The sequence below is a fragment of the Dendroctonus ponderosae genome, unplaced genomic scaffold (assembly GCF_020466585.1).
Source record: "Dendroctonus ponderosae isolate FM_Combo_2020 unplaced genomic scaffold, Dpon_F_20191213v2 Dpon_F_20191213_4, whole genome shotgun sequence".
Classification (NCBI taxonomy): domain Eukaryota; kingdom Metazoa; phylum Arthropoda; class Insecta; order Coleoptera; family Curculionidae; genus Dendroctonus; species Dendroctonus ponderosae.
Genome location: NW_026018611.1, coordinates 5,018,363 through 5,043,847, shown reverse-complemented (window position 1 = coordinate 5,043,847; position 25,485 = coordinate 5,018,363). Strand labels below are relative to the sequence as shown.

Genomic DNA, 25,485 nt, shown 5'->3' with positions numbered 1-25,485 from the left:
TATTGAATTCTCGTAGAAAATACACTGAGAATTAAGCAACCTAATTTCAGATTGCGTAGAAGAAATATTCAACAAGAATTCTGTGAGCAACTTAAACGAAAAACTGTTTCAWAATTTTGATCATTTTCACAGTTTCATAATTTTTCTGTGAGCAAGAAAAAAAATTGAAACTCAAGTCTRAAAAACGTRAAAATTTYACAAYYTRMAWATGMTTAAAAATTTAAATATGAGCTGAATTTTTTAAAGGTTTTCAAGCTTTTTGCTAGTTTCSAAAAATGTCAATCTCTTGGGTAAAAAATTGCGACCAACCAAACAGCGACAGAGAGAAACTTGCAATTTTGGGTGTTTGTAGACAACGCCTTAAGTTGAAGTGGACAGTTTTGCCTGAGAGTGTGCCATAAATTCGACAATGAATGAACCGAAATGATTCTGGATGGGAAAAACCTTCTACCTTCAATGTTCTGTTTATTATAGAATCAAGAAACAATCATCAAGCAACTCTAACCTTTGTTCTAATCCAGCCGGCAAAACCCCAACAAATGCTTTCAATATGACAAAAGACAATGAATTCCATTAAAACAAAATGAAAAATAGTGGCAAAGCCCCCATTGTGAATCCTTAAATTACGAGCATCGTCCTCAATATCGTATAGTTAGTTCTCGTCTCTTCACCACTCGAAAATGACCTTTGTATGTAAAACCTTATTTAGTCATAGAGATAACGTATCTTTAAAATCGTGATTATGCAGATAACTGCGTTGTCTTTCTCTGTCTACATTCAATTGTTTCTAGCCAAACCAGAAAAATATCAAAAACCTGCAATTTCATATTCATAATGCACTTAAGAGAGCCCAAGTTCTTATATCTTTTAACTCGTCGCCGGTCGAAGAACAATGGCTTGTGATGTGTGTTCGAAATTGCTTATTGCTTCGGATAACAACTGGGGAAAAATGCATGTGAATTTTTCGACTAACTGGCGAATAATTAGTGAAGGAAATGCGATCAGTCAGTGACTTAAAAATAAGGAAAACTAGTTTGGAATGTTCCCATAAATATTCATTCACAGTTCGTTTGACAGCCTCGTCAAAACTACACCTCGTCTTTTTTAATATCCCGTAAAAAGAATGTAACAAGACAAGTTTATTCAAATGTCGCCACAACCGCATTATTCTAATAATGGAATTCAGAAAGAATTAAGGTTAAGTTAGATATCGGAGTATTAGAAGTGACTAGGCATACGCATATAAAGCTGGTAAAGCAATAAACAATAATTTTAAATACAATGGAGCTGGGCGGCACTCCTCCAAAAAATATTAATAACATATTGAAATTACCATTGAATTGGGTTAAAATTAGGTGTTTTCACTCGGAGAATGGGGTTTGGTATTGTTCGTTTCGGTATTTTTTCGGTAAACTCTCTGGCGACAAAGCGATTCAACATTCAACTAGCATAAGTGCTGGAGGCGGACGAAATTACTACATAATCTAAGCCTGTAATTACACAAAAAATCATTTTCCAGACGGATTTCGGCTTAGTAATGAATAAATCGCAATTCTGAATTGTAGATTGTTGTGTGGGCGCAATTCACCATTGAAACGGGGTCCGGCCCACTGCCCAGATTTGAGCCCCATTAAAATCGGAAACTTTAGATTCTCGGCAAATTCCGCGCGCAATCCACTCAATATTCTTCTAGCGGCCTCGCATAAAACCCAAATGTCACTAATAATTCGCTTTAGTTACCGAGAAATAACAGAACGGGGTTTTATTGAATTTTTACGACGATTTCACACTCAATAATACACGGGAAACTACACCATTTTTTTTTGGAGAGATTTTGCAATCAAACCGTTATTAACAAATAACATTTTTTGCAGTTTTTTCCATAATCATACATATCCGATGCAAAAAGGAAGGAAACCTTTGAACAATCAGGAAAATATTGCAAATAAAAATATTCCCAGTCAGTTATTGGGATTTCGAAAATTTTATGTTATTCAGGGTTCAACTCGTGTTTTCTCGCGGGGCGAAAGGCAGATTTTTCCACATTTTTCATGTTCAACAACGTTCAGATAACATTGTAAATTGCAATGCAAAACGACTTAAAATAGAAAAATATGTAAATTCACCTGATATTGTGGTTCAAGAAAAAAATCGCCTGAATCAATCACCAATTTCCGGAAAATTTTACCTCCTCAGAAAAATAAATAAAATTTGCCGAAAACTTGAGTCAATTACCACTCAGAAAGTATTTTTCTGAAGCGAACAACAAAACGATATCCACATTTTTCATGTAGAACAACGTTCAGATTATTAAATTGCGATGAAAAACTTAAGCAAAACGTTGCATAATTGTGGAAAGCGCAAAATATGGAAATCGATCTGTTGTGGTTGTGAAGCCAATTACCAAGCTTTCGGAAAATCTATTTCCTCCTTCAGGGTTTAACTTGTGCTTCTTCCCTTGGCCCTGGAAAGAAACACGAGGTAAGGAAGGAGGCAAAATTTCCCGAAAACTTGGTAATTAACTCAGAAAATGATGTTCTGAAAACCACAACAGAACTATTTCCAATATTTTCCACATTTTTCATGTACCTACAGCAACGTTCAGATTATTAAATTACAGTGCAAAACGTCGCAGAAGAGGAAATGAAATTTTCCGAAAACTTGATAGTTGACTCAGAAGAGTTTTTCTGAAGCTCGCAACTGAACGATTTTCATTATTTTCCACATTTTTCTTTTACTTTCAGATAATTAAATTGCGCAAAATTATCAAGCTTTAGGATTTTTTTTCTGGGTTCAACTCGTGTTTCTTCCCAGGGCCAAGGCAAGAAACGGCAGTTAAACTCTGAAGACGGAAATAAAATTTTCATTGAACATGAAACATTTGCGTAAACCAGACAGAACTTTTACATAAATTAGTGTCCTGTACTGATCCCGCACGCAAAAACACTCTTTTAGATCGGACAAAAACTTTGGCAAAACTCACTCTAACCTTTCCATTAAACAATACGAAAATTTTAACTTAGAATTACGTTTATTGACTGCAGCAAAAGGCAAAAACTCTACGCATCGAACACTCTAATGAAGTCATAAAAATGTTAACGCGTCTAGCGTATTTAACGGAAATGTGTTTACATTAGAAATCATCCGAAAAAACTGTACGTTTAGCTCGAATATACGACTTTTTAAAATGTTAAAACACATCTGTATGCACAGCTGCATTTAATAAACGAATTAGAGAGAAATTGATATTTTAAAAAGGGTAAATACTCAAGTGAATTCATATTTTAATGAGCCGAGGCGCGACTGTCGAATGTCAAGATGTGCAATAACGTTAATGCATGAACATGTATTTTCATTTTCGCCTGTCTTCTTTATTATTATTGTCATCATCTGTATTCTCCTTAATTTGTATATTCAGGCCCGAGCCAGGCCGGAATGTTTCCTCATTCTCCAGTCATTAAGTGCGAATCAGTGCAGCGTTCTAGACAAGGTTGGGCAATTGGTTGAAAGAAAGCAAATAAACCAGATCAACCCACATATCGGAAACGGGTCGATAATTTTCAGTACTTTACCGGTACATACATGTATTTTGATTCGCCAATTTTACCTCAACTCCACGTTTGACCATTGAAATATTTAGAGAGAAATTCAACTGAAAAACAGTCCATGTTGTTAATTCGGTAATTTTTTCCCTATTAGCCATTGAACGGTTTCCGAATCCCCATTGAATTTTATGCCCAGTATTGCGAGCAACTTTAAAAAACTGCACAGACGACCAGTTAGTTAATGGTAATTTTTCCGTCAAAACATTTTTTTCTTGGAGCAGCAGATCGTTATCACAAAAAATGAATGGCAAAAATCGCTCGATTTCTTATGCTAAAATGTCGTTTGTCGAAGACCTTTTCGCATGAAAAAGTTGAGCAAAACGCTGCATAAAAAGTGCAAAGTATGAAAATCGCTCAGTTTTAGCCGTCAGAGAAAAATCTTCCGCGTCAATTGCCAAGCTTTCAGAAAATGTAATTTCCTTCTTCAGGATTTAACTCAGGACGAAGGGAAGAAGCGTGGATTTCAAAGATGAAGAGAATGAAGAGTTTTCTGAACCACAGCAGAGCGATTTCTAATATTTAGTTTTTCAAACTACAAAACAAGTACACTGGAAAAAAATATTTTTTGTTTTGTTTGTGACATTAAAAATATCCCTGACTTGAATGAAGTAAACACATAAATATGTTGTGTTTAAATGCAATTTATATTTTGTTTTTACAAGAACTCGTTTGGATAATGAACAAAAAAACACGTTTCAACTAAAAAACGACAATTCGTGTTGCTAAGGATGCTTAAAAATTAGCAGAAAATGAAAATAAGTAATGTTTTTAGGACACACATTATAGTCATATCTGCTTATAAAAATTTTAAGTTGATTATAAGTTAAAATGTCGCAAAAGACAAAAATATCTCCCTTTTGTTGATAACTTACTTTGATTTGCCGATTTTTGATAATTAATATCACTTACTTAAATAAAATACCTACTTCGCTCAATGTTCAGAATGTTGGTTTCATGCCTAAAAATGATTGATTTGACAATATATATATATATATATAAATAATCTTTATTTCCTACAGAAAAAGGCTATCGACCCAATCGGTCTTTCTGCCCTTGATTTGACAATTTTTCTTTGATTTAAATATATTTAAAACCAAGTTTACGCGCATTGTTTTGATACGATTTCAATGCAAAATGCAAGGGATTTTCTGATGATTCCTACGAAGAAAAACGTTCCCAAAAGCAAAATTTCCCAAACACGTAAGATTTTGCTAGTTTCATTTTGCGTTTTCTTCTTTTCATCAAAAAAAAAAAGTTATTCTTTATAAAATGTCCGGCTTTTGGCTTTGGAAAAATTGCCAAAAATTGAAAAATGCTCCAGATCTGAAAATCTGGAAATTCTGAGGACCGCACTGGATGGAGGAAGTTTCTGGCCATTAAATTGATGGTATTCACTTTTCCTCTACAGTCGGTAGCAAGCGAGTGGCTGGTGATTTAAAATTTCCGATTTTTGTTTATCTTATTTCATGTTGCGACGACCTTTTCGCCTAAAATATCGCCTTGATAAAGGACCTAAAGAAACGGTGAGAACGTCGGCAATTTTTAGCACTTAAAAGAGTTGGAATCTAGAGCTAAACAGGCGTCCAGGGCAGGCAAAATGTTTTTGGGCACGCCACTGATGCAACCTGCATTAAATTTCCCATACTCTATCAAAAAACTTTACGCCACTAAATTTTGCCTAAATCGTCCCTTCACACTGAGCAAAAAGTCTGGTTCCTTTTGTTTGGGAAATTCAAAAACATCCCAGACTTGGATGAAGTAAACACACAACTATATTGTGTTTAATTGCGATTTATATTTTGTTGTTACAATAGAGTTTGAATTATATAAAAAACACGTTTGAACAAAAGCGACAGTTACACATACGTAGAGGATCATTCAAAATTCGCAAAAGCTCCACTTTTGGCCACCATTGAGATACAAATATTGATATGAAGCAAACTTGTTGCATCGAAAAAAATCCAACTCTCTGTCCGCTAAGCGAGCACATGAAAGAGCATCGGCAGCTAATTGGAAGCCCCCAATCTTAAACTCTTAATACTCCAGGATTATGAGCAACCCATAATCATAATAATAACTAAACCAGTTTGGAGACTCATTGCGGCATTACGGCGGTTGCATGCGGCAGAAAATCTGGTTCTGATTGTTTCTTATGGTCCAGCACGAGACACAATTAAAAGACAAACAATGAAATGAGGTGTTAAATAACTGACCGAGAAAGGTACTCGGTGAGACAATTTCAAGCTCGGAACTTACCAGTGGTGAACGCAGCCAACGGCAACTGTCTGGAAATGCTTTCGGCCACCTCAGAAGTGAGTCCATAAATGCCCAACAGTTCCCGCATGGTGTTCATTGCATAGCTGCGCATCTCAGAAATTTGGTCCGCCGTCAAATTCTGTCCCTGTTCCGCCACATGTGGCTTGCTCAAGTTGTGTATGGAAAAGCTGCTGGGTATTTTGCTAGAGTCGTTTTCCTCGGATATTCCTTCCGAGTCCTCTTTGGCCTCCTCATTTTCCGAAGTGCGATAGTTCTCAGTGTTAAAATCATCCGAGTCCGAATTGTCGGAGTCGTTTTTCGTTTCCGATTCCTGACTCAGCAGCTCCGAGTCGTGACTGAGACGCTCCGAGGCTTCTGAATCCGGCTTGGAGCCGCTCAGATCTATAGGCGTAAACTCCTGGATAACCTTCCTCGGCCCAGTCAGCGCCTTCCGTCGTCTCACATTGTTGTTCACATTGTTGTTTTCATTGTACTCAGGCAGATTCATCGCTCCATCGTCCTCAGGCGGCGGATTCTGGGAGCAACGAGGCTTGAAGTTTTTTCTCTTGTTTCTCTTTGGTTCCGATACGTTCAGCGTTCGATTGCTGGGCGATTGCGGCGTGTATGGCACTTCTTGTTCTGAGTCGCTGGAATTGTGCGATTCTGAGTAACTAGTTGAATGAGCAAAGGTGTTCCGGCTGTGATGGTAGGTTTCCATGGGTTCTGGATGGGCGAGCTTCAAGGCTACCGCATCTGAAATGAAACAAAACCACATGTGATTGTGCACCGAAAACAGGTTTAAAAGGTGTTAAAATAGTTGAAAAAGCGACAAACATTACTTTCCGGAATACGGGGTTTATTTAACGGTGAAAAGGCGCATTTTTGATAAATAATAAAATGTGAAGAATACGACCGTCTAAGTGTTCAGTAAACACAAATGCGTTCTCGAGTTATTGACAGAAAAAGTTGCATGCGAGGTGGAAACGTATGCGGTTGATTGTTGGAATGTATCGCGCAATAATTACAATGTAAACGTACTTCTTGTTGATTGTCAACAGTAGGAACTTGATGGTGGCTGGAGAGCGTCGTTTCGACCAAACTGCAATTATTACTCTTAGATCAATGATTCCCAACTCATGTTGTTCTTTGCAATAATTTCTACTTGAGCCCGCAAGGATTCTGGGAAATTTCTACTACTTTCAAACCAATTTGAATGGCGAGTTCAAATTTTTACATAGTAGAAACACAGGACAATAGCGATGAGCAAAGCAACACTTTTTTGAAACACTAGGACCAAGACTGCAAGTTTTAGACTCAATCTTTGTAACATTTTACAATTGAGTTGACCGAAAAAATAATATCTTTGGTCCCCTTTTAAATTGCAATTAGTGTGTGTATCAGAAACAAACGAAAATCGGACATGCACAAATGAGCGAGCAAAAATTTGTGTAAATACCCGTAAAATATTTCCCTTTCCTGCTGAATCACTCTTGTAAGTTAAAAAATTGGTTCAACTATTTTATCCTGACAATTCGAAATGGCGCCCACAAAAGCAACAAACAGCCAAAGTCCGATACGGTTGAAAGCAGTCAGCAGATAAATCAAAAGAATTATATTTTAAGAACGAGTTTAAAAATGTGAAAAATCCTTAATAACCTTGCGAAACATAAAACACACAACAATGCCCGCAGTTGCAAAAAAAGGGGGGCCCATCTAAACTAAAAATTCAAGATGAGACGGTGATTCTGTGAAATTGCCATCAGCACAAATTTTAATTATTTCTGACCAGGTTCGGTCGAAATTCTTGCAAGTTTTTATTAAAATTTACTAAAACCGGGCACGTTTTGGCCGATGCATTCGTTTAACGAAATATTTTTGTGTAAAAACGGTTCCAGACAGAATTTTTGCCAGTTTCAGAAAGAAGCGCAATTTTTGTCGTCTAGATATTTTCGAAATGCGACACTTTTTGTCAGCCGTGTGTGTGCCATTCAGTCGATACTGATTATTTGGTTTCGTTATTTTATATTGATGTCGCTTTGTTTATAGGTTTAAAACGCTGGCCAAACTGACTGGTTTTTCAGGTTGGTCACTTTTTCGTGCATCAATTCGCTGGGAAAATATAAACAAAGCCAATATGCAAAAATTGATTTTATTGAGTCTCTTATCTCCTATTAAAAATTGAAAATACATAAATGCATAACGAGAATTTCGACCAAGAAATCGGGTGTCCGAAATTTGCATTTGTTTAGAAACTATTAATTATTTATAAAGCGAATGAGCACGAAGCCTAAATCGTCGGGTGTATTTTGCAACACTCTCTCGCACATTTACATGTGAAGTTCTTTAGAGGTATTTGCAAGGAAAATGACTTGAGAGCGCACGTAAATTTATCGTAGTTTTTGCTTATATAGTGTCCCCGAACAGGAGTTGATTTTTTCCTACTGCTAAATTAGAAGAGTTTCGAAAACGAAACCAAAGGCAAGAAATGAAGGAAAATCAGGTGAAGACAGGAAAGAAAATAGAAACAATTCAAAATGTTAACAGTACATTCACACAGTTAGTTGATAATATTTGAGAATTTTGCGCTAATAAGCAACAAAACTAAACCTTTTCCAGAATGATGCTAAAATTTTAGTCTGTAAAATTAGTAGTAAATGCTGATAAAAACTATAAAATTATTTTCTGAAAGGAAGCAGGAAAAGCAAGCAAGGAAAGTTGTTTTTCCAGTGTGATAAAAACATACATTTTTTTTCAGAAACAAAAACGCGACAGGAATGTCAATTGAAAGTCCGAAGAAAAATTAAGCTACTAAGGGAATTCTAAAATGATCAATACTAAAACCCTAATTAATAATCCAACAATAAATTCTAAGATCAAATGCAAAAAATCTTCTTTCCCAAGTAGAAAATCCTCGCATTTGTTGACAAATTGATTTGTTTTGTCATTTTTTCATAAATATATTCACTTAAGTAAAATTTTTGATTCGTCCAATTGAATATTAGTTTCATGCCTAAAGAGGGCAGTTTTTGTTTGATTTAAATATATCCAAAACTAAGCTTAAGCGCATCGTTATGATGCATGTTCTGGTGCCATTTCAATGCAAAATGTAAGAAATTGTCTGACGATGCGCCAAAATCTCCAAAAATGTTAATTTATGATCGTTTTATTTTATGTTTTGTGCCATTAGAATTTTGSTCAAATTTCGCATTATTTTTTTTTCTAGAACTGATTTTTTTATCAAAAAAAGATATTTCCTGTAAAATATCTGGTTATTTACATGCTATCCAATAGTGTTTTTTGYAAAATCKCTTTTTACATAGTTTTGAGGAAATTGMCAAATAAGCGCTGGCGAAAAAATGTATCATATCTCTAAAACCAAAAACAATGGAGAAGTTCTGAGTACGGCACTGAATAGAGGGCGTAATTTACCAAAAACACACTTGTATTCACTTTTTCTCTAAAGTTAAAAAAAGCGAGTTACTGACGATTTTTTCAAGTTCCAGTGGATGCGTTTGCTAAATGTAAGTATAGAATCTGTATGAAATTAAGTAAATTTCCTGAAAATTTAAATTTAATTGAAGTGAACATTTGAACCATATTTATCTACATGAAATGCACTGGTTGATATTTGAAAAAAATGTAAAAAAACAAAAATTCACATTTAATTATTTTTCTCGAAAACACAGTTTTACCAACAAAAACGTAATTTTTCATAAAACATCCGGATATTTTTTTGCACTCAAGGGATTTTGCAGAATGGCCAAATCGGTAGTTTTCAAACAAAAAACTTAATTTCACTAAAACAGACGGAGAAATTCTGAACACGGCATTGGATAAGGAGGACAAATTTTCATTAAAAATTTCATATTCACTTTTTCTCTAAAGTCAATACGAAACGAGCTGCTGGTTTTTTTTAATACATTTTTTGTCGTCTGTATTCGGTAGTCTTATTTATTGATGTCTATTATGGAGTCTTCTCAATGAAGTCTTTTTATTCACGATTTCTTGATATTTTTAGCATCTTTCCTAACCAGCTTTGTTTTTTTAAAGTTCAATTAGCATCTAAGATAATTTTCACTTGATTTCCCGAAAACTAAAACTGCCGGAAAAATTCTTAGCGCGGCACTGGATAAGGAAGACAAATTTCCATAAAAAATTTCACATTCACTTTTTCTTTAAACTCAGTACGAAACGAGCTGCTGATTATTTTAACCTTTGGAGCAAATTTTCTTGGCTTAATCCGAAAAGGGGATTTTTTGCTTCTGAAGTTCGTTCCACTGTATAAAAGAGAGAAGAAAAAAAACTTCATAAATATACAGGGCGTTAAATGACATTTTGCTAGTTAAAGTGTTTTTTTTATTCTTACCTGGGCTTAAAACGTAGGAGTTTGGTGATAAAATGCCTGTGGTAACAGTAGCCATTGCTGCCAACATAAAACCGCCAACATTCCTGAAACAATCGAAAAAAAAATGAATATCCAGAGCCGGTCCTGGTGAGGATTTGAGCTTAAAAAGCATTGTAAAACACCGGGAGACATTACCTGTCTCATAGTATTGCCTGTTTAGCATATAAATGAATTTAAAGTTAGCCGCACATACCTAGTGGCTACCAAAGTGAGTTACGATTGTAATATACATAAATGTCCTTTAAACGGTGTGTTTTTTCACTCGAGAAACATTTTTTAATTTCGGTTTGTTCTAGTCGTAGGCTTAAAGTGGTGGCAAAAGAAAACTGGGAGTTTGCTCTTAAATCGGAAAAAACCTGAATTTCCCACAGTGGAACTGGATCGATTAGGAACAATGTCGAGCAATAGCGAAAAATGAAAAAAAATCCGACACCACATAACAGCAATATCAAAACATATAAGGCATAAAATCGGCCATTTACCGCGCTAAACTACGTAACGTATCTTGTCGTTTTAAATCATATTTTCAATAAAACGACGTTTTTCATTCGGCCTTAATGCCCCTACAAACCTATGACGCCTTTTAAGGGGTTTTTGGAATGTTCGATTTAATGGAGATCTGAACGGTGATTAAGCTGAAACCGGCCAACAGACGCTTATATTGCTGTTCCTTCAGTTCAGACTTTGGAAAAAATTCTCTATTAACTTTTCCAGTTGTATTTTACTTTATAGTGCCACTAAAACATTTTCTATGTTTATGGGCGCCGTATTCACGTAGGCGTGGTGAGCATTTTATATTCAGAAAATCATAAATTTTCTGTCTCGACATCAAGAAAAATTGAACAACAACTGGCCAAACAATTAAACAACATTAACAAATACATTGTTCCAAGTCGATTCATCAATTTAATACGAATCGCTTCTAATCTGATTAACATACTTCACACCCTGTATTTACTAATGGTACTTAGCTGAATATTTTATAATAGAGTATTGCGCAATTTACACATGTTTTGTTCAGTTATATCAAGCGCAAGTTTGTTCTTGGAAGCTATAACAATGCGCTTAACTAGTTGGTTAGTTTATGCCTGTTTAAAAATTTAAATCGACGATAAGCCACATACTTTCAGATAATTGAATTGTTTCGGAAAAAAACTGAGTGTCACTTCTTAAAACTTATGCAATTTTTAAAGGACTTTTAGATTTTAGTCAATTTATCTGGGTAACAAAGTTACTAAAACTTTAAAGAAAACACATACTTTGAGATTCTTGAATTGTTTTGGAAAAATGTGAGCGTGACTTCTAAAAATGCATGCAACTTCTAAACGAAAAAACTTATTTTCCTATTCTGATATTTTTAAGAGAAATTTTAATGAAGCGTTAAAAAACCACAGACTAATATTATGGAACAGTTTCGAAGAAAACTGAGTGACTAAAAATTCATCTAACGTCTCTGGCATGAAAAAGAAATTGAAACAATTGTGACTAAGAGTGAATATAAATAATATTTGCCAAAAAAATTGCAAAAATAAAATTAGAATTGCAGTTTTATACACATATACTTGAAGAATATAACGAATTCGCTTTGCCTGCCGCTTGTTTGATTGAAGATTGAAGATCCAATAGAACGGAAAGAAATCTTTATAAGCGTTGGCTTACTTTGACTCCCTGTTACGGCACAAAACGGTGGAGAATTTATGAGCAGGCGGTAGTTAAGTTTTACAATAATTAGAAAGACCGACGACGGTAAATTTTAAGCATAATAAACCGAAGAAAATCCTAAAGCAAATTAGCTAGAAAATTAGAGGTACCTCGAGGCGTTTTATTGCCCGAGTGTAAATTTTCCGCCATCTAGGTTGTGTAAATCGTCGTCATACCGTCATGTGATTAGATGGCCAAAAAAGCGCACCAATTTTCACTTAATTTTACAACAGAAACCCGATCTCGAAAAGCCAATCAAGGTTACTTTTTTCCCTCGTGGTTTGTTTTATTTTTCATTGACTTGGCGGATTCGCTTCGTCTTTTGTCCGACAAGGCCCAAAACCGTCGAAAAGAATTTTAAAAGAGGTAAACGACATAAGATAGCACCTTTTTATGGTAAAAAATGCATTAATTTCTTGGTTTTATTGGCCGAAATTTAAGGCAAGACGCCCGTAAAGTAAGTTATAAAATCGATTTAACGACCCAAAAGTGTCTCAGCCCGAATACAAAATAATCTTTTTGGGAATGCTCGACTTCCAATGGTATTAATAGGGTCGCTTTCGGGCTTATCGATGAGATATACAGGGTGTTCGTAAGGTTTTTTATTGGCCATTAACGTTCCGCATATAATTAGTTTGTTTTCACTGAGAGGCAACGAATTAAATCCTAACAAGAACTGCCTGCCTGATGTTTCCATTGATACCCGGCTACTTTGTGGAGCGGAATACAAATTTCAACCGTGAAGCCAATCACGGATTAATATATTATAAAGGGTTTAGTGGCTCTTCAATACAAAATCGTACCAAACAGATCTGATCAATACAACACGATTTTCAAACAACAAATTTTTCGCAGTGCACGAATTTGGTTTCGTTATTATTGCATTACTGCCGGCCATACCGTGATAAGATCGATTTTATTGGGCAAGATACATTCATTATAATTATTTAAAGATATTGTTCATGGTTTGTTTTAATTGACAAATCTAGCTGCGGACTGTTTACCCACTTTTGTGCTCAAACGCTCGCTGAAGCTTGTCAATTGTGTTTGCCGATGACAAATTACTACCTAATGTGCTTGGCATTGTTCTTTTACTAGGTGTGGTCAAGTTTACATATTTACGTGAGTTTCAGTGTCGTGAAAACCCCAAGAAATCTGCGGAAATTATTTAAAAAAAACAAGCATTGCCGATATTTTAGGGCTTGTTGGGTTGTTTTCCGAACTTGCTAATAAGAACATTTCGTCAATTTTTTCACAAACATTTTCATTCCTTGTTCATTATATGCTATTTTTGTCTAAACTGAAATGGGTTTCTCTTCCTTCTTTTTCAGTCTGTTGCTATTTATGGATGTTTGCATTATGTCGTCTTCTCAATATTCGTTCGGTTGCTCTTGGATCTTTTAAGCATTTTCAGAAACCTGGTTTATTTTGGATGTTTTCCGCGCTTTTAGAAAACTGCTTTATCTTCTTAATTTTCAGTTAGGATCTAAGACAATTTTCGGTCGATTTAAGAAGAAATTAATTTTTTGCTTTTGTATTATGTCGTCTTATTTATGGCAATCTTTTCTGTCGCGTTCTCAATGAACTCTTTTTATTCATGATTCCTTTTCACTGTTTTTAGCGTTTTCAGTAATCCGCTTTAGTTTTTTAATTTTTTAAAGTTTTTGTTGGGATCTAGAACAATTTTGAGTGGATTTGAGAAAAAAATATTTGTTGGCTTTCTTTTCGGCTTCTGTATTTTGTAGTTTTATTTATTGATGTCTATTCTGTCGCCTTCTCAATGAAGTATTATATTTATTCACGATTTCTTTTGGAATTTTTTAGCATTTTTCGTAACCCGCTCTGTTTTTAAAAAATTCAATTAGGATCTAAGAGAATTTTCAGTGATTTAAGAAAAAAATTGCTTTTTGGCTTTTGTATTCTTAAGTCATAATTTCTATTCATAATTTTTTTTTGGATGATTTGAGCGTTTTATTTGAAACCGCTTTATTTGACAAAAATATCTAAGACCATTGTCAGCAGATTTAACAAAAAAATTATTATTTGGTTTGCATGTTTCAGATAATATGCTTAAAGAAAAAACACGATGAGCTTCTTGTTCTTTTTCACATTGTTTTCTTTTCTCACGTTTCCATTTTGTTGCTCTCATCCACTCTATTACTTCATTTAATGCTTGCACTCATTTAATTTTTTACTTAATTCCAATAGTTGTTCAGCAATTATTTGCAGCAAAACACCCAAATAAAAGTCGTACAAGAGTCGAAACGCTTATTAAATTTATATTATTTTGTTGTTTATTTGTACTTTTGTATTTTTTAGAAAAGCAAGACGGTTTTCCGATTCCTGAGATGAACATAGTCAAATGTTAGTTGTGAAAAGTCATTTGGTGCAAAATTTTAAAACAAGACACATGTTTTATATCAAAAGAATGTACTTACAAATGTATTGTTATTTATTTAAAACCCTGTAAAATATTGAACTTTTCCACGTCCTCAAAATTGGAGAAATGAGCCAAATATTTCAATTCACTTTTTTTTAAATAAATTTTTCATTCAATTTCCATTAAAATATAATAAATTTCACACTCACACAAAACTTTCTATATTCCATTTAAAGAATTTTTCATAGAAGTATTTCGTATTTCACATGCCTCGTGTAAATTTTCAATAAGCTAAGCTGAAAAGTTCGAATGACAAATCCAAAGCAGTGAACGAATCAGCTTTAAAATTAAAAAATCGCAACAAAAAGGGTGATAAAACCCATTAAAAGCATAAAAGGGATCCCGCGCACACTAAAGGGGTCAAAATCGTATTTTTAGGGTTGTTACAGGGCACAGATGTGCCGTATGCAAATCGCCAGCCCTTCTTATAATAAAAATTTGAATATTTTAAAAAGTGTGTCGATTCATGGCCGATCAAACAAGTTTTCCAGCCGGGGGGGATGGATTGACAACAAAAAAATCTCGCCCGTTCGTGTAGTGAATCCAGTTTTTTACATTTAGGGGTTGAATCACATAAAAAAGTCGTCGTTTTTTCAATTGTTTCGTAAAAGTCTACCGACATTCTTAGGCAATATTGCGTTGTTTTTAACCGCCGCTTCTAGATCAACCTGTGTAATCCAGAGGCAAATATTTAATTCACTGTTGGCGGATTTGATAAAAACGCACGTCAAATCCTAGCTTAAATACGGCTTAATTAGTGCAATTAAGATCATTAAACATTTTTTATTGGATTCGGGATTAAACGACCAGGCGACTGAAAGCGTTTGAATTTTTTGAAATGAGCCGATGTTTGAATTTTACTGATTAAGCGATAAGCGATTTCAAAGCGGCATTTCCAGGCAAAATTAGAAAGCAAATACGTTTAGGTGATGACATTTTCAGTTCAGCTCACCGGATATTTGTAAATTGTTGCAACATTTTTTTGGATCTTCTTTTACATAAAGGCGAAATATTTTTGGCTTGTTCAGTGCAACAATCTCTGTATCTGGTTGTCCAGAAAAACTCACCATTCTGTCCCCAAATAGTCAAATTTTGTTAAAAAGTGAAAGTTTTGCTCATGTTTCAAGTTAAGGAGCTGTTGAGTTAAGGCTGAAAGTACTAAATTTAGAAAAAACACTTCTGGGGTCAACATTTTTCAATTTCAAGCAATAGTTTCGATTGTTCCTTAATGGTGTTTTCAACTACTCAATACGCAATAATTTCAAGGCGCAATCTGGGCACTTAAATTTGGAAAAAATCCGTGTCCACCCAGTACAGCCATACTAAGTGTTACATTTTAGTTGGCCGAGATCGTATCGATTGAACGTTGACAAGCCGCTTATTTATTAATAAGTAATTTAAAGCGCGGGTGCCAAACCCAAATTTTTGCCAAAGATTTGAAACGAAAGTCGGTCCCCAAACGGATTTTGAACATATTTTTTCCCCGATAGTCGCCGTCGTATAGAAAGTTGGGCTTAGATACGGCCGGCCGATAAGGATCGAGTTAATTGTTGCAATGATTCGGATTTTTTTGCGTTATTGGCAGGAGGAAATCGGTGTTTTGAAATACACCCGCACGACGCAGGAAAAAAACAAATCGAATGGCCACAGGCTTGAACTAGATTCATTATTTACAGCTACCAGTACGCGCGCTTTAGTTTGGCTCGAAAACAACGTATACACGATAAAAAGCAGCAAAGTATTCTGATTTTATTAATAATGCTGATTATTAATGGTTTTAGCTGTAAAAAGCTGCTTATCTCGCTTTGGGTAGGAGACGCGCTTCCGTAATTTTGAAAATTATTCAACTGGTGGGCGTAGAAATTTATCATCAAATATTGTTTATGGCAACAACACAAAAGCATTTTTAGCTGGCAGTTTTTTTAATAATTACAATTTTTATTTTTATTATGCAAATATCTCGGAAATAGAGCCAAATACGAAAAACGTACAACAAACACGAAAGTTTCTAAATTGATCAAAGAATCCACAAAAGTGTAGCCATGCTTCAGTGGCGCGCCACTAAAAAGTCCTGGACGAAGAAAGGGGGAAGGACCCCTCAAACAATAACACTCTGTATATTTTAACGATAATTTCACACTCAGAAGATGTGCGCCAGTTGGCGTAATCTACGGTCCAAATTTGAGATAAATACCTCAAAAACTGCCCGAGTTAGAACCGAAAAAGTTCCAACCTCACTGCATCTCAGAAACAAAGCGTTTTTCTATAAAATATTTTTTGTATAAAAAATTGAATCCCCCTGTATAATGGTCGATTTAAATGCAACAAAGGTCTAAATAAAATCAAAGAAAAAAATTGTTGTTGAAAAAACATTTGTTGGACAGCAAATTGACCAGATTTAGACCTGCTGATCTTCTGACAAAATACCAGAAAACTTGAAAAATTACCAATAACTTTTGAAAAGGTTTTTTGCAAATGCAGAGCCTAAATGAAAATTATCTGAATTGTTCTGAAGCGAATGCGAAGTTTGGACAAAATGGAATTTCGTCCAAGTTTTCTTTATTCAATTTAAGCACTTAACGTGCTTAACTTAATCAATTTAACTTTCAGAACTTAAGACGACTTAAAGTTAAGCAAATTATTTTTTTCGCCAACCACCTTCTAACGTTATTGCTGAACTAACTTGCATATACAGGGTGTTGAATTGCGCGCCTTAAATTTAAAACGGTCGTAAATAATACGAAAAAAGCTTGTCTTATTGTTGAATATACAAATTATTATTAGGCATAAAATGGATAAATTTAAAGAGGAAAAAGATTAAAAGTGAAAGAGTTTTAAAACATTTCCTAGCACATGTTCAGTTGTAATCTAGATAAATTAATCCAATTAGTAAAATGGATGTCGGAATTCTTCCAACTCTCGCGTCTCTAAAGTCGCATATGTAAATTGCGCCATCAAGCCAGGCCAAGATTGAAATCTTCGAATTCAAATAAGGTTTTAGAAGCCATACACGATCCAATTATAATCGATGTAAAAACAGGAAGTGAAAAATTGTGATTTGTGATATTATTTATTTATGAAATACACTCGTGTCCACTCGGCTTGTCCGAAACTGGTTTTTTCCCTCGTATGGAACCCACAGTTTTAGTACGAGGACAAATGTGACACAAACCCAAAACTGACCACCCGAACCGCTTGTGAGAACAATCCGCTGGTACTATTCAGCGTGAGCTCTTGCGCTAATAGAAGCGAAAAAACCCGATTTAAATTTCACAAATTAACAAACAAAACCGGTTCAAAAAATGAACTGATTTCAATAAAATTTGGAGCAAAATCAGAATTAACGATCTGAAAACACATCAGCTGTCCACGTTTCGGTTAATTTTTTTGTCATGTTTCCAACGTCAAAAGTCTTGAACTTGATTTTGAAATGTTGGGCTTTCGGCATAAATTAGCCTCAATTCCGGTTCAAATTAGAATTGTCGGACGAATAAATATTCAGTTGTGAACGATTTTTCTAGATCATAACCATTGGTATCAGTGTTTTTTCTCGAAAACTAAGCGAGATGCGAAAAAGATGCAAAAGGCAAAAAAGTCTCCAAATTGAATGAGGAATTAAATTTAGAAATAATAAAACATCAGTGGCAACCAACAGAAGAGCTTGGGAGGGTAAACGTGGCCAAAGCCTTGAACGATAAAAACTACAAAAAAATAAACCATAAAGTTCATCATATGAACCTTTCTAAAATAAAGCGAGCAGCACCGGAGTGTTTTTTCTTGCTTCTATTGAAAACTCCGCGCGATTTCTTCAGTCGTTTTAAACCGTTTCACATAAAATGCAAAAACCCGTGTTTGAACTCGAAAAAATCGACGTCCAGACTAGAGGTTTTGAAATCATTAAGAATCTGTTTTACTGATTTGGATTAATTTGCAGACATCCCAAGTATATTCATAACTGATCGCAATTTACGAAGCGGTTACGCAAAAACTACAAGATATGACCACTCGGTATGGACAGACACACACAATATACACACCCACACCGAAAGTAGTTTGCTCTGTATTTCTAGTAATTTGTGGGACATTTTAATGTATGTTCGAGTGTTGTGAAATATTCAATGGCGATACCGAGTTATATGTTTTCATTAGAAACTGTATCATAAACTGAAATTTATTTCTCGCTATATAAACTCGATATATGCGTGCTCTAGTCCCTTATTGGCAAATACTCGTTTCTTCGTCCGGTTTTTTTCTGTTACACAGTTGTTGCTTTTAAACAGCAAACTACAGTCACTATAATAAACTAGTGAGTTTTTCGGGGGTTTAGGTCCTAACAGAAAACATGTTTCCAGACGTTTCGCAGGCACGAGTAACGCGCATCTTCAGACTTGGTTTGCTGGGCGCAGCAACAACAAAGAAATCAGGCTTCAGTGTATAAATGATGTGATTTTGGTTTCAGTTCAGCCACTGATTTCTTCGGAAAGAAATTTTAAACTCTGGGCATTTTTGTGCGGCACCACGTCCTTCTGAAGCGCATTTCTGAAGAATCGCAACTGACATCACAATGCGGTTTTGGCAGACAATTAATTAGGCCTCAGTGGATATCTTCTCAGGTTGTTACCTCAGATGAGCTTCTATTTCATGCAGGATTAATTCTTGAACTCTGTTTGATATATTTTAATGCTTGCGCCATGATCTTCTGATCCTTGCTTTTGACGAAGTCCTTCTCGAGCTCGAAAAAACGAATGTTCCAGCAATCGATCACAAAAGCCTCAGGGCATCTGTGGTGTGAATTTCAGTTCATTTAATTTTTTTGCGGGATTTTTTTTTTTTGAAGCATGCCCTTCTGAAGCTTCTTCCGGAAGAACCACTTGGGATCCCGTCATGTGGGTTTCAGAAGTGGACAACTTAGGTTTCAATATACATCTGGTGTGACCTTTGTTTTATTTGATGCACTAGTTTCCGCAGAAACTATTCTTTAACTTTCAACACTTTTTTGAGGATTTTAGTTTTTGCACCATGTTTGAGGCTCGTTGCCGAACAGGCAGTTCCGATATCAGAATGCGTCTACCAGCAGTCGATAACAAAGGATTCAACGCAAACATAGTGCAAATTTCGTTCCATTCCAGCAGCTGGTTGCTTCATAAATAATTGCAGAAATTTCGACTTTTTATGTGCGGTTTTTACGTTTTGTTTGCAGCTCTTCTAAGGCTCGCTTCTAAACAACTAGTCCAGAGATCCAAATGCGGGTTCCAGAACTCGAAAAATTAAGCTTCAGTGTATTTGTGGTGTAATTTTCGTTTCCGCCGAGGCAGTGGTTTCTTCAGAATTAAATTTTAAACTTTGAACATTTTTGGGCGGGTTCTCATTTTTGCAGCATTTTCTTCTGACGCTCGTGCTTGAATAACAGGTTCCGATACCGGAATGCGTAACTCAGAAATCGATCAACAAAGGCTGAAAGCATTTCTAGTTTGACCACTGTTTAATTCCAGCAACTAAGTTATCCAGAATTAATTCCTGAACTTGGATGTTTTTTGAGCAAGTTTTCATTTTGGCACCATGTTTTTTGAGGCCTGGTTCCGAAGAACCACTCCAGATATTGAAATTCGTCTTAGAGAAGTCAGTAAACAAAGCTTCAAGGCATACGTGGTATGAACCTAAGTTCAGTTGAACAACTGGTTCCTGCATGATTAAATCTTAAACTTTGCACGTTTTTGGGTGGGGTTCAATTTTTAAACCAGGCGCTTCTGAAGCTGATTCCGGAAGAACGCATTCAGATATCGAAATGCGTTTTTCAACAATCAATAACGAAAGCTTCTAGGCAAATATGGTGAAAGTTTCGTTTAATTTGAGCCATTAATTGCTTTATAAATAATTATTGAACTTCTGAACGTCCACCACGGCCTTAAAACCCGAAAAACCCACCCCTGATGATGCCGGCCACTCCAGCTAGCGAAACGTTTTAAAGCACTTTGGCACCGTGGCCTAAAAGCGCGAATAACCCAAGCAGTTTCACATTCAAACCGTATCATAAACCCTTAAATGGCACGAAATCTTACGCTAATTGGCCGCGTGAACCCGATTGCAAAATCTGCGCGAAACAAAAAACAATTAAATTTTCTGCGGACGTTTCCACTTTGGAATTTTGTCGAAACTGCAACTTTCTTCAATTGTTTTTCAACAGACCTACACAGCATACTTGATTGCCGCAAATAATGTCACATACTATGTACATAGATAGATGGTATATGAACGAGCGGAAATATTTATTAAAACTCGCCACTTGAATAACTAATTGGATGAAGAAATTACGCGTTTTGACCTAAAAGAATGTGCCTACAACGAATTTGAACACACCCAGATTTACTCGAAGAGTTTGTGCCCGGACATTGAGCAGTGAGCTCCAACAGCACTAAGCAGATGAAAAAAAAATAATGATCAAAAATAGTTTATTATTGTATACCGGTCCAGATCATCAATCATAATGGTGTTTTAAATTTAAATAAAAGAAACTCCAAGAGGGACTCGATCAGGTCATTTATCTCTGTTCTTTTTCATCATTATAATTGTTTGAAAATCGATGTAAGTGAAAAAAATTACAAGCCAGCCTCACATTCTTGGTAGAGTCCCGTTAAGACGCATCAATGGCTCATCAATTTTTTGGTAAAACCAATTGCAAGTAAAACCATATTTAGTATGCGATCAAACCACTTTATGCTAAATGCCCACAACTTGTCAACCTTCTGATGATCGATCAATGCGAAAACCTATTATAATTATAAATTAGTAAAATTTGCTTGCTTGCAAAAATTCCAATAAAACTCATGAATTTGGCTAATCCTGATTTGAAAAACCCCAGAGAATCAAACTGATAGGGGCCTTAACGATTGTGGGTTTTAAATCTTTGGAGCTACTGAATTTGAACTTTGAATCACCCGGTAGAGGAAGTCATCAAGCGTGGCAAACAAACATTTTACCAGCAGCAGAAATGATGCAATTTTCATCATTTTTGCTTTGTTTCTTTGCGTTTATTCTGCGATTCAACATTCTACAAGATTTTGTTATGGTTTTTTAAATGGAACTTTTTTTGCCATTTTCAGATTTAACGTCAACATTTAATGCCATTTTATTTCAGATGTTTTATCTGAAAAAATTACGGTTTTCGAATTGTTCGGAAAAATATGAAATTTTAGAGCCGGTTTATCTAACGCTTTTCAACCTTAAAACTTACCGTTTCTAAGTTATTGGCCAATAAATTATAAAAAACAAATTCTTGAAAATGACCTGATGCTGATGCTGCCTTAAAATGACCAATTTCACACTTGCAACCGTTTGGTTTAAAAAATTATAAATTTCAATCCAGATCAAGTAGAAACTTGAAAATTATACCATCGATAGAGGAGAATTGAATCTTCAATTTTGTGAAACTTCATTAAAATCGCAGAAAACCGGGATGTTTGATAACGAAGTCAATTCTGGTTTAAAATTACCAACTTCACACACTTACACGATTTTTTTAAACAAATTTTCCCTTTTAATCCAGATCAAGTAGAAACTTGAAGATTTTCCCATCAGCAAAAGAGACTTGGATCATTAAGCCTATGAAATGTCATTAAAATAATCGGGCAAAAACGGATGTTTGCGGATCAACTCGATTCTGGATTAAAAGGACCAATTTCACAGAATGACACGCTTTCCTTTAAAACATGGTATCTTTCAATCAAGATGAACTAGACACTTGAAATTTTCAAGATAATTGGAAAGGATCTGTATTTTTAAGTCCTATAAATTTTGTACAAAACGTGCACAATTCGAGTTTTTGCTAACCAAGTCGATTCTGGCTTAAAATGACCAAATTCAAACACTTACACGCCTGCCTTTAAAAAATTGCAACTTTTAATCAAAATCAAGTAGTCACTTGAAATTTTCAAGATCGTTGGAAAAGATTTGAATTCTTGATGGCCAGGAATTTTATTCAAATCGCGCAAAATTCGGATGTTTTCTAACCAAGTCAATTATGGCCTAAAATGCCCACTTTCAAACACTTTTTTTTTTTTTTTAATAGTAAATTTCAATGAGAATCAAGTAGAAACTTGAAAGTCTCACAATCTTTAGAAGAGACTTGTATCTTCAAGTCCGTGAAATTTATTTGAAATTGCGTTGTCAAGTCCTAACTGAAATTCGAATTACGTTTCCGATTCGAATCGGTTTATGACCCACCCTGTATATTAGAAAGTTATTCTGAAATTCGCGCCACTGAAACTCCATAAACTTTCATTAGAAACCCTTTACACATATTTTTCACTGTTTATCTTAGCAGAATTCTAGTAAACACTTCCTCGTTCATTCATTATAATCAAACACACAAAAACCAAAAAACAGTTTATTAGAAAAACCACATTTCCCTTAATGATATACGATTTTTTACATTTACCAATTTTGGAGCATGTACTGTGTTGCAATGTATTTTTGTATTTTCATTTCAATGCTTAAGCACATTTAAAAACCGACACTTGAGCCCGTTTAAAGTCAACAAACCCCATAAATACCTAGTGAGATTAATTCGGAAGCAAAATGCAGAAACTAGTCAATATAAAATTTACACAAACAACCGATAATAAATTGGTTTGTTTTGAATCTGTCCTGACGTTATCCACCAGATTGTTTTTGTTGAATTGTCGACAACTAAAGTTTATTTAACATGCGATATAAGTAAGATTTGCCGCTCTAAAAGAATGTTTCAAAGGCCTGTAAACATTATTTGGAAAGACTCGCAAAAACCGTTTGATAGTCAATAACAGAAATAAGCTGGAACATTCAACGAACGTTACAGAGTAGGTAAAGCTGATTATTTGCAAAATTTTACAAACGTTGAGTAAACGAACATACCCAAGTACTGAACTGGAGGCATTTTTTCTGATAACGAACGTTTCTGATAATGATAAAAAGTGGGTAAATTAACCTTTTGTTTTGTTTTGTTTTAATAATCTATTGAGAGCCAAAATGTTCTTCAGCATTGTTTTTGCTTTAAATGCCTTGAATTTGTTTTGTAGTTTCGTATGAATTTCCTGTTAAAGCCATTTGTTTGGGACAAAAACTATATAATAATGTATAATAATCAAAACATTGAATAAGAAATGAGAGTATAAAATTAGATGACAATGAAAATGACAAAAAATAGACCAATTTTCTGTAACAAGAAAATAAAGTTTAAGTCGCGCACTGTCTAACATGAGTTTCGATCGTTATTTGTCGTTTGCCTCTGGTTTGAATGTGTGATTTCGCACATTCGACAGTCGAACTAGAAAACGAAAGTTGCTGAAGAGAGAAAATTGCAAAATTTTCGTTGACTCAAACCCCGTTTGAACCCCATAATTAATGAAATAGTGGCTGCAAAAGCAAAACTTTTCCGTATTTCCTAAGTCAATTAATGAATATTTTTGTTGTTGAATTTCCACTGGCAATGGTTCATTAATAAGTTTTGTTCTATAAAAAAAAAAAATTTGCCATTTTCCACCGTCCAAGGTAAAATAACAATAATGGCGGACGTAAGCCATTGTTATGAGTTGCGCGACCCACTCGCCGAATTTGAATAAATTGAGAATTTATATGGTTTAGGGATTGGCACATTTCTCTTAAGAATACGAAGGATTACCATATATTTCTTACGGGAATATTAATATCGACTGGAAGGCAGCTTGTCGCATATGCAAAATATGCGACCACATGCAACCGGTGATTCTCTCTCTAGTGTCGACCCTAGATTGATTATAGGCTTGATTTTCATTAGCATAATAATTGCAAAAACCCAACACTACAAGATAGCGGATAATGCCACATAAAAACACACTTTAAATGAGAAAAATATGTATATTTTTCCACTATGAGCTCATTGCAGTAGCTCGGTTTCAATTTTTCCAGTTTCGTGTGTTCACAATTATGGCAAAAGGGTGCTTTAAATGATCGCTCATTTGTTTTGTGCCTTTAAAACGCTGGAATTTCCTTCAATTTATTATTCAGGGCAACTGAATTTATTATAAGCAAAGCAGGCTGGGATATCCGGGTAAAACTAAGACTGTTAAAAGGGGGATTTAATCAAAATTCCCAGATTCGTGTCTGAAACTGCTGCATACCTTTTAGTGTGCTCGCGTTAATCAATCGCTTTGGGCCGCCACCATTCACAGTCAAATCAAACAAATATAATCCAAAATATTTCGAAAAACCTGCCGCAATTCACATTCCCAGATCGGCGAAAAAAACTGAATGTTTAGTAACAGTGCCACACCAAGCGTCCCATCACTAAATTTCCGTCAAATAAACCAACCAGCCAGAAAAAAAAACTGTCTTTTTCTCCCAAACTTTCGTATTTGCCAATTTGAGAAAACACCGACACGAACATTCGACCGTTCGACGTCCGACTCGCGTTCCTCGCTTGTTTGACGTCGTTTTCGGATTCTGTAAAATCGAGCGTGCCGTGCACGACGCGTCTACCCCCACCCCTAGTTCAGTGTGTGGAATTTCTGTAAAATTGTGAGTCTGTGATTCGCCAAGGGGCTGGGCTTTCTGCGGGGTGGAGAGGGGCGACTATTTTTGATGTTTTGATGCTGTTTCCACGTTTCGCCTGCGGATTAAACGTAAATATTTTTCGAATAGGAAAAATCTGGGGTGGCGAGTGGCGACATCTTGATTTGTTTGTTTCACACCTTGTCTGTTTGGCTTTTGCATTTTTCTTTCAGTTGAACTCAGCCTTGATAACGGGGAATTTTTGGGGAAATTGCAAAAAATGTATTTTCTTCTACCTGTTTAAGTAAGTGGTTTCAGTCTCGAATTCAGACCTTATTGGTTGGCTTTAGCGGATAATTTTTGATTAAATTGGCTTAATTTTGACTACGTTTTGCTGACAAACTGACTTCATTTACATCGAGAAGATTGACTCATCTTCATTGAGCGCAAGTTGAGAATTATGTGAAAATTTCGTGAGGGGCAAAGGTGGAATTTTGCAAATCAGCCTTTCAAAGTTCCTTCACTTTTGAGTCATTTTGAATGATCGGTCGCCAGGAATACAAAGAGGAATGAAA

At 35.2% G+C, this 25,485-nt stretch overlaps 1 protein-coding gene across 2 annotated transcripts in view; it reads right to left on the bottom strand.

The window, feature by feature from the left end:
- LOC109544039 (zinc finger protein castor homolog 1) overlaps nucleotides 1–24,859 on the bottom strand; it is a 68,163-nt gene extending 43,304 nt beyond the window's left edge. For both annotated transcript variants that reach the window (XM_019914042.2, XM_019914043.2), the window contains exons 1-3: nucleotides 24,541–24,859; nucleotides 10,228–10,310; nucleotides 5,862–6,614 (exon numbers count right to left, since the gene is read on the bottom strand). In XM_019914042.2, the coding sequence (XP_019769601.2) occupies nucleotides 5,862–6,614; nucleotides 10,228–10,294 (820 nt within the window). In that variant the 5' untranslated portion in view covers nucleotides 10,295–10,310; nucleotides 24,541–24,859. The remainder of the gene's footprint in view (nucleotides 1–5,861; nucleotides 6,615–10,227; nucleotides 10,311–24,540) is intronic.
- Between the last annotated feature and the right edge of the window lie 626 nt (nucleotides 24,860–25,485).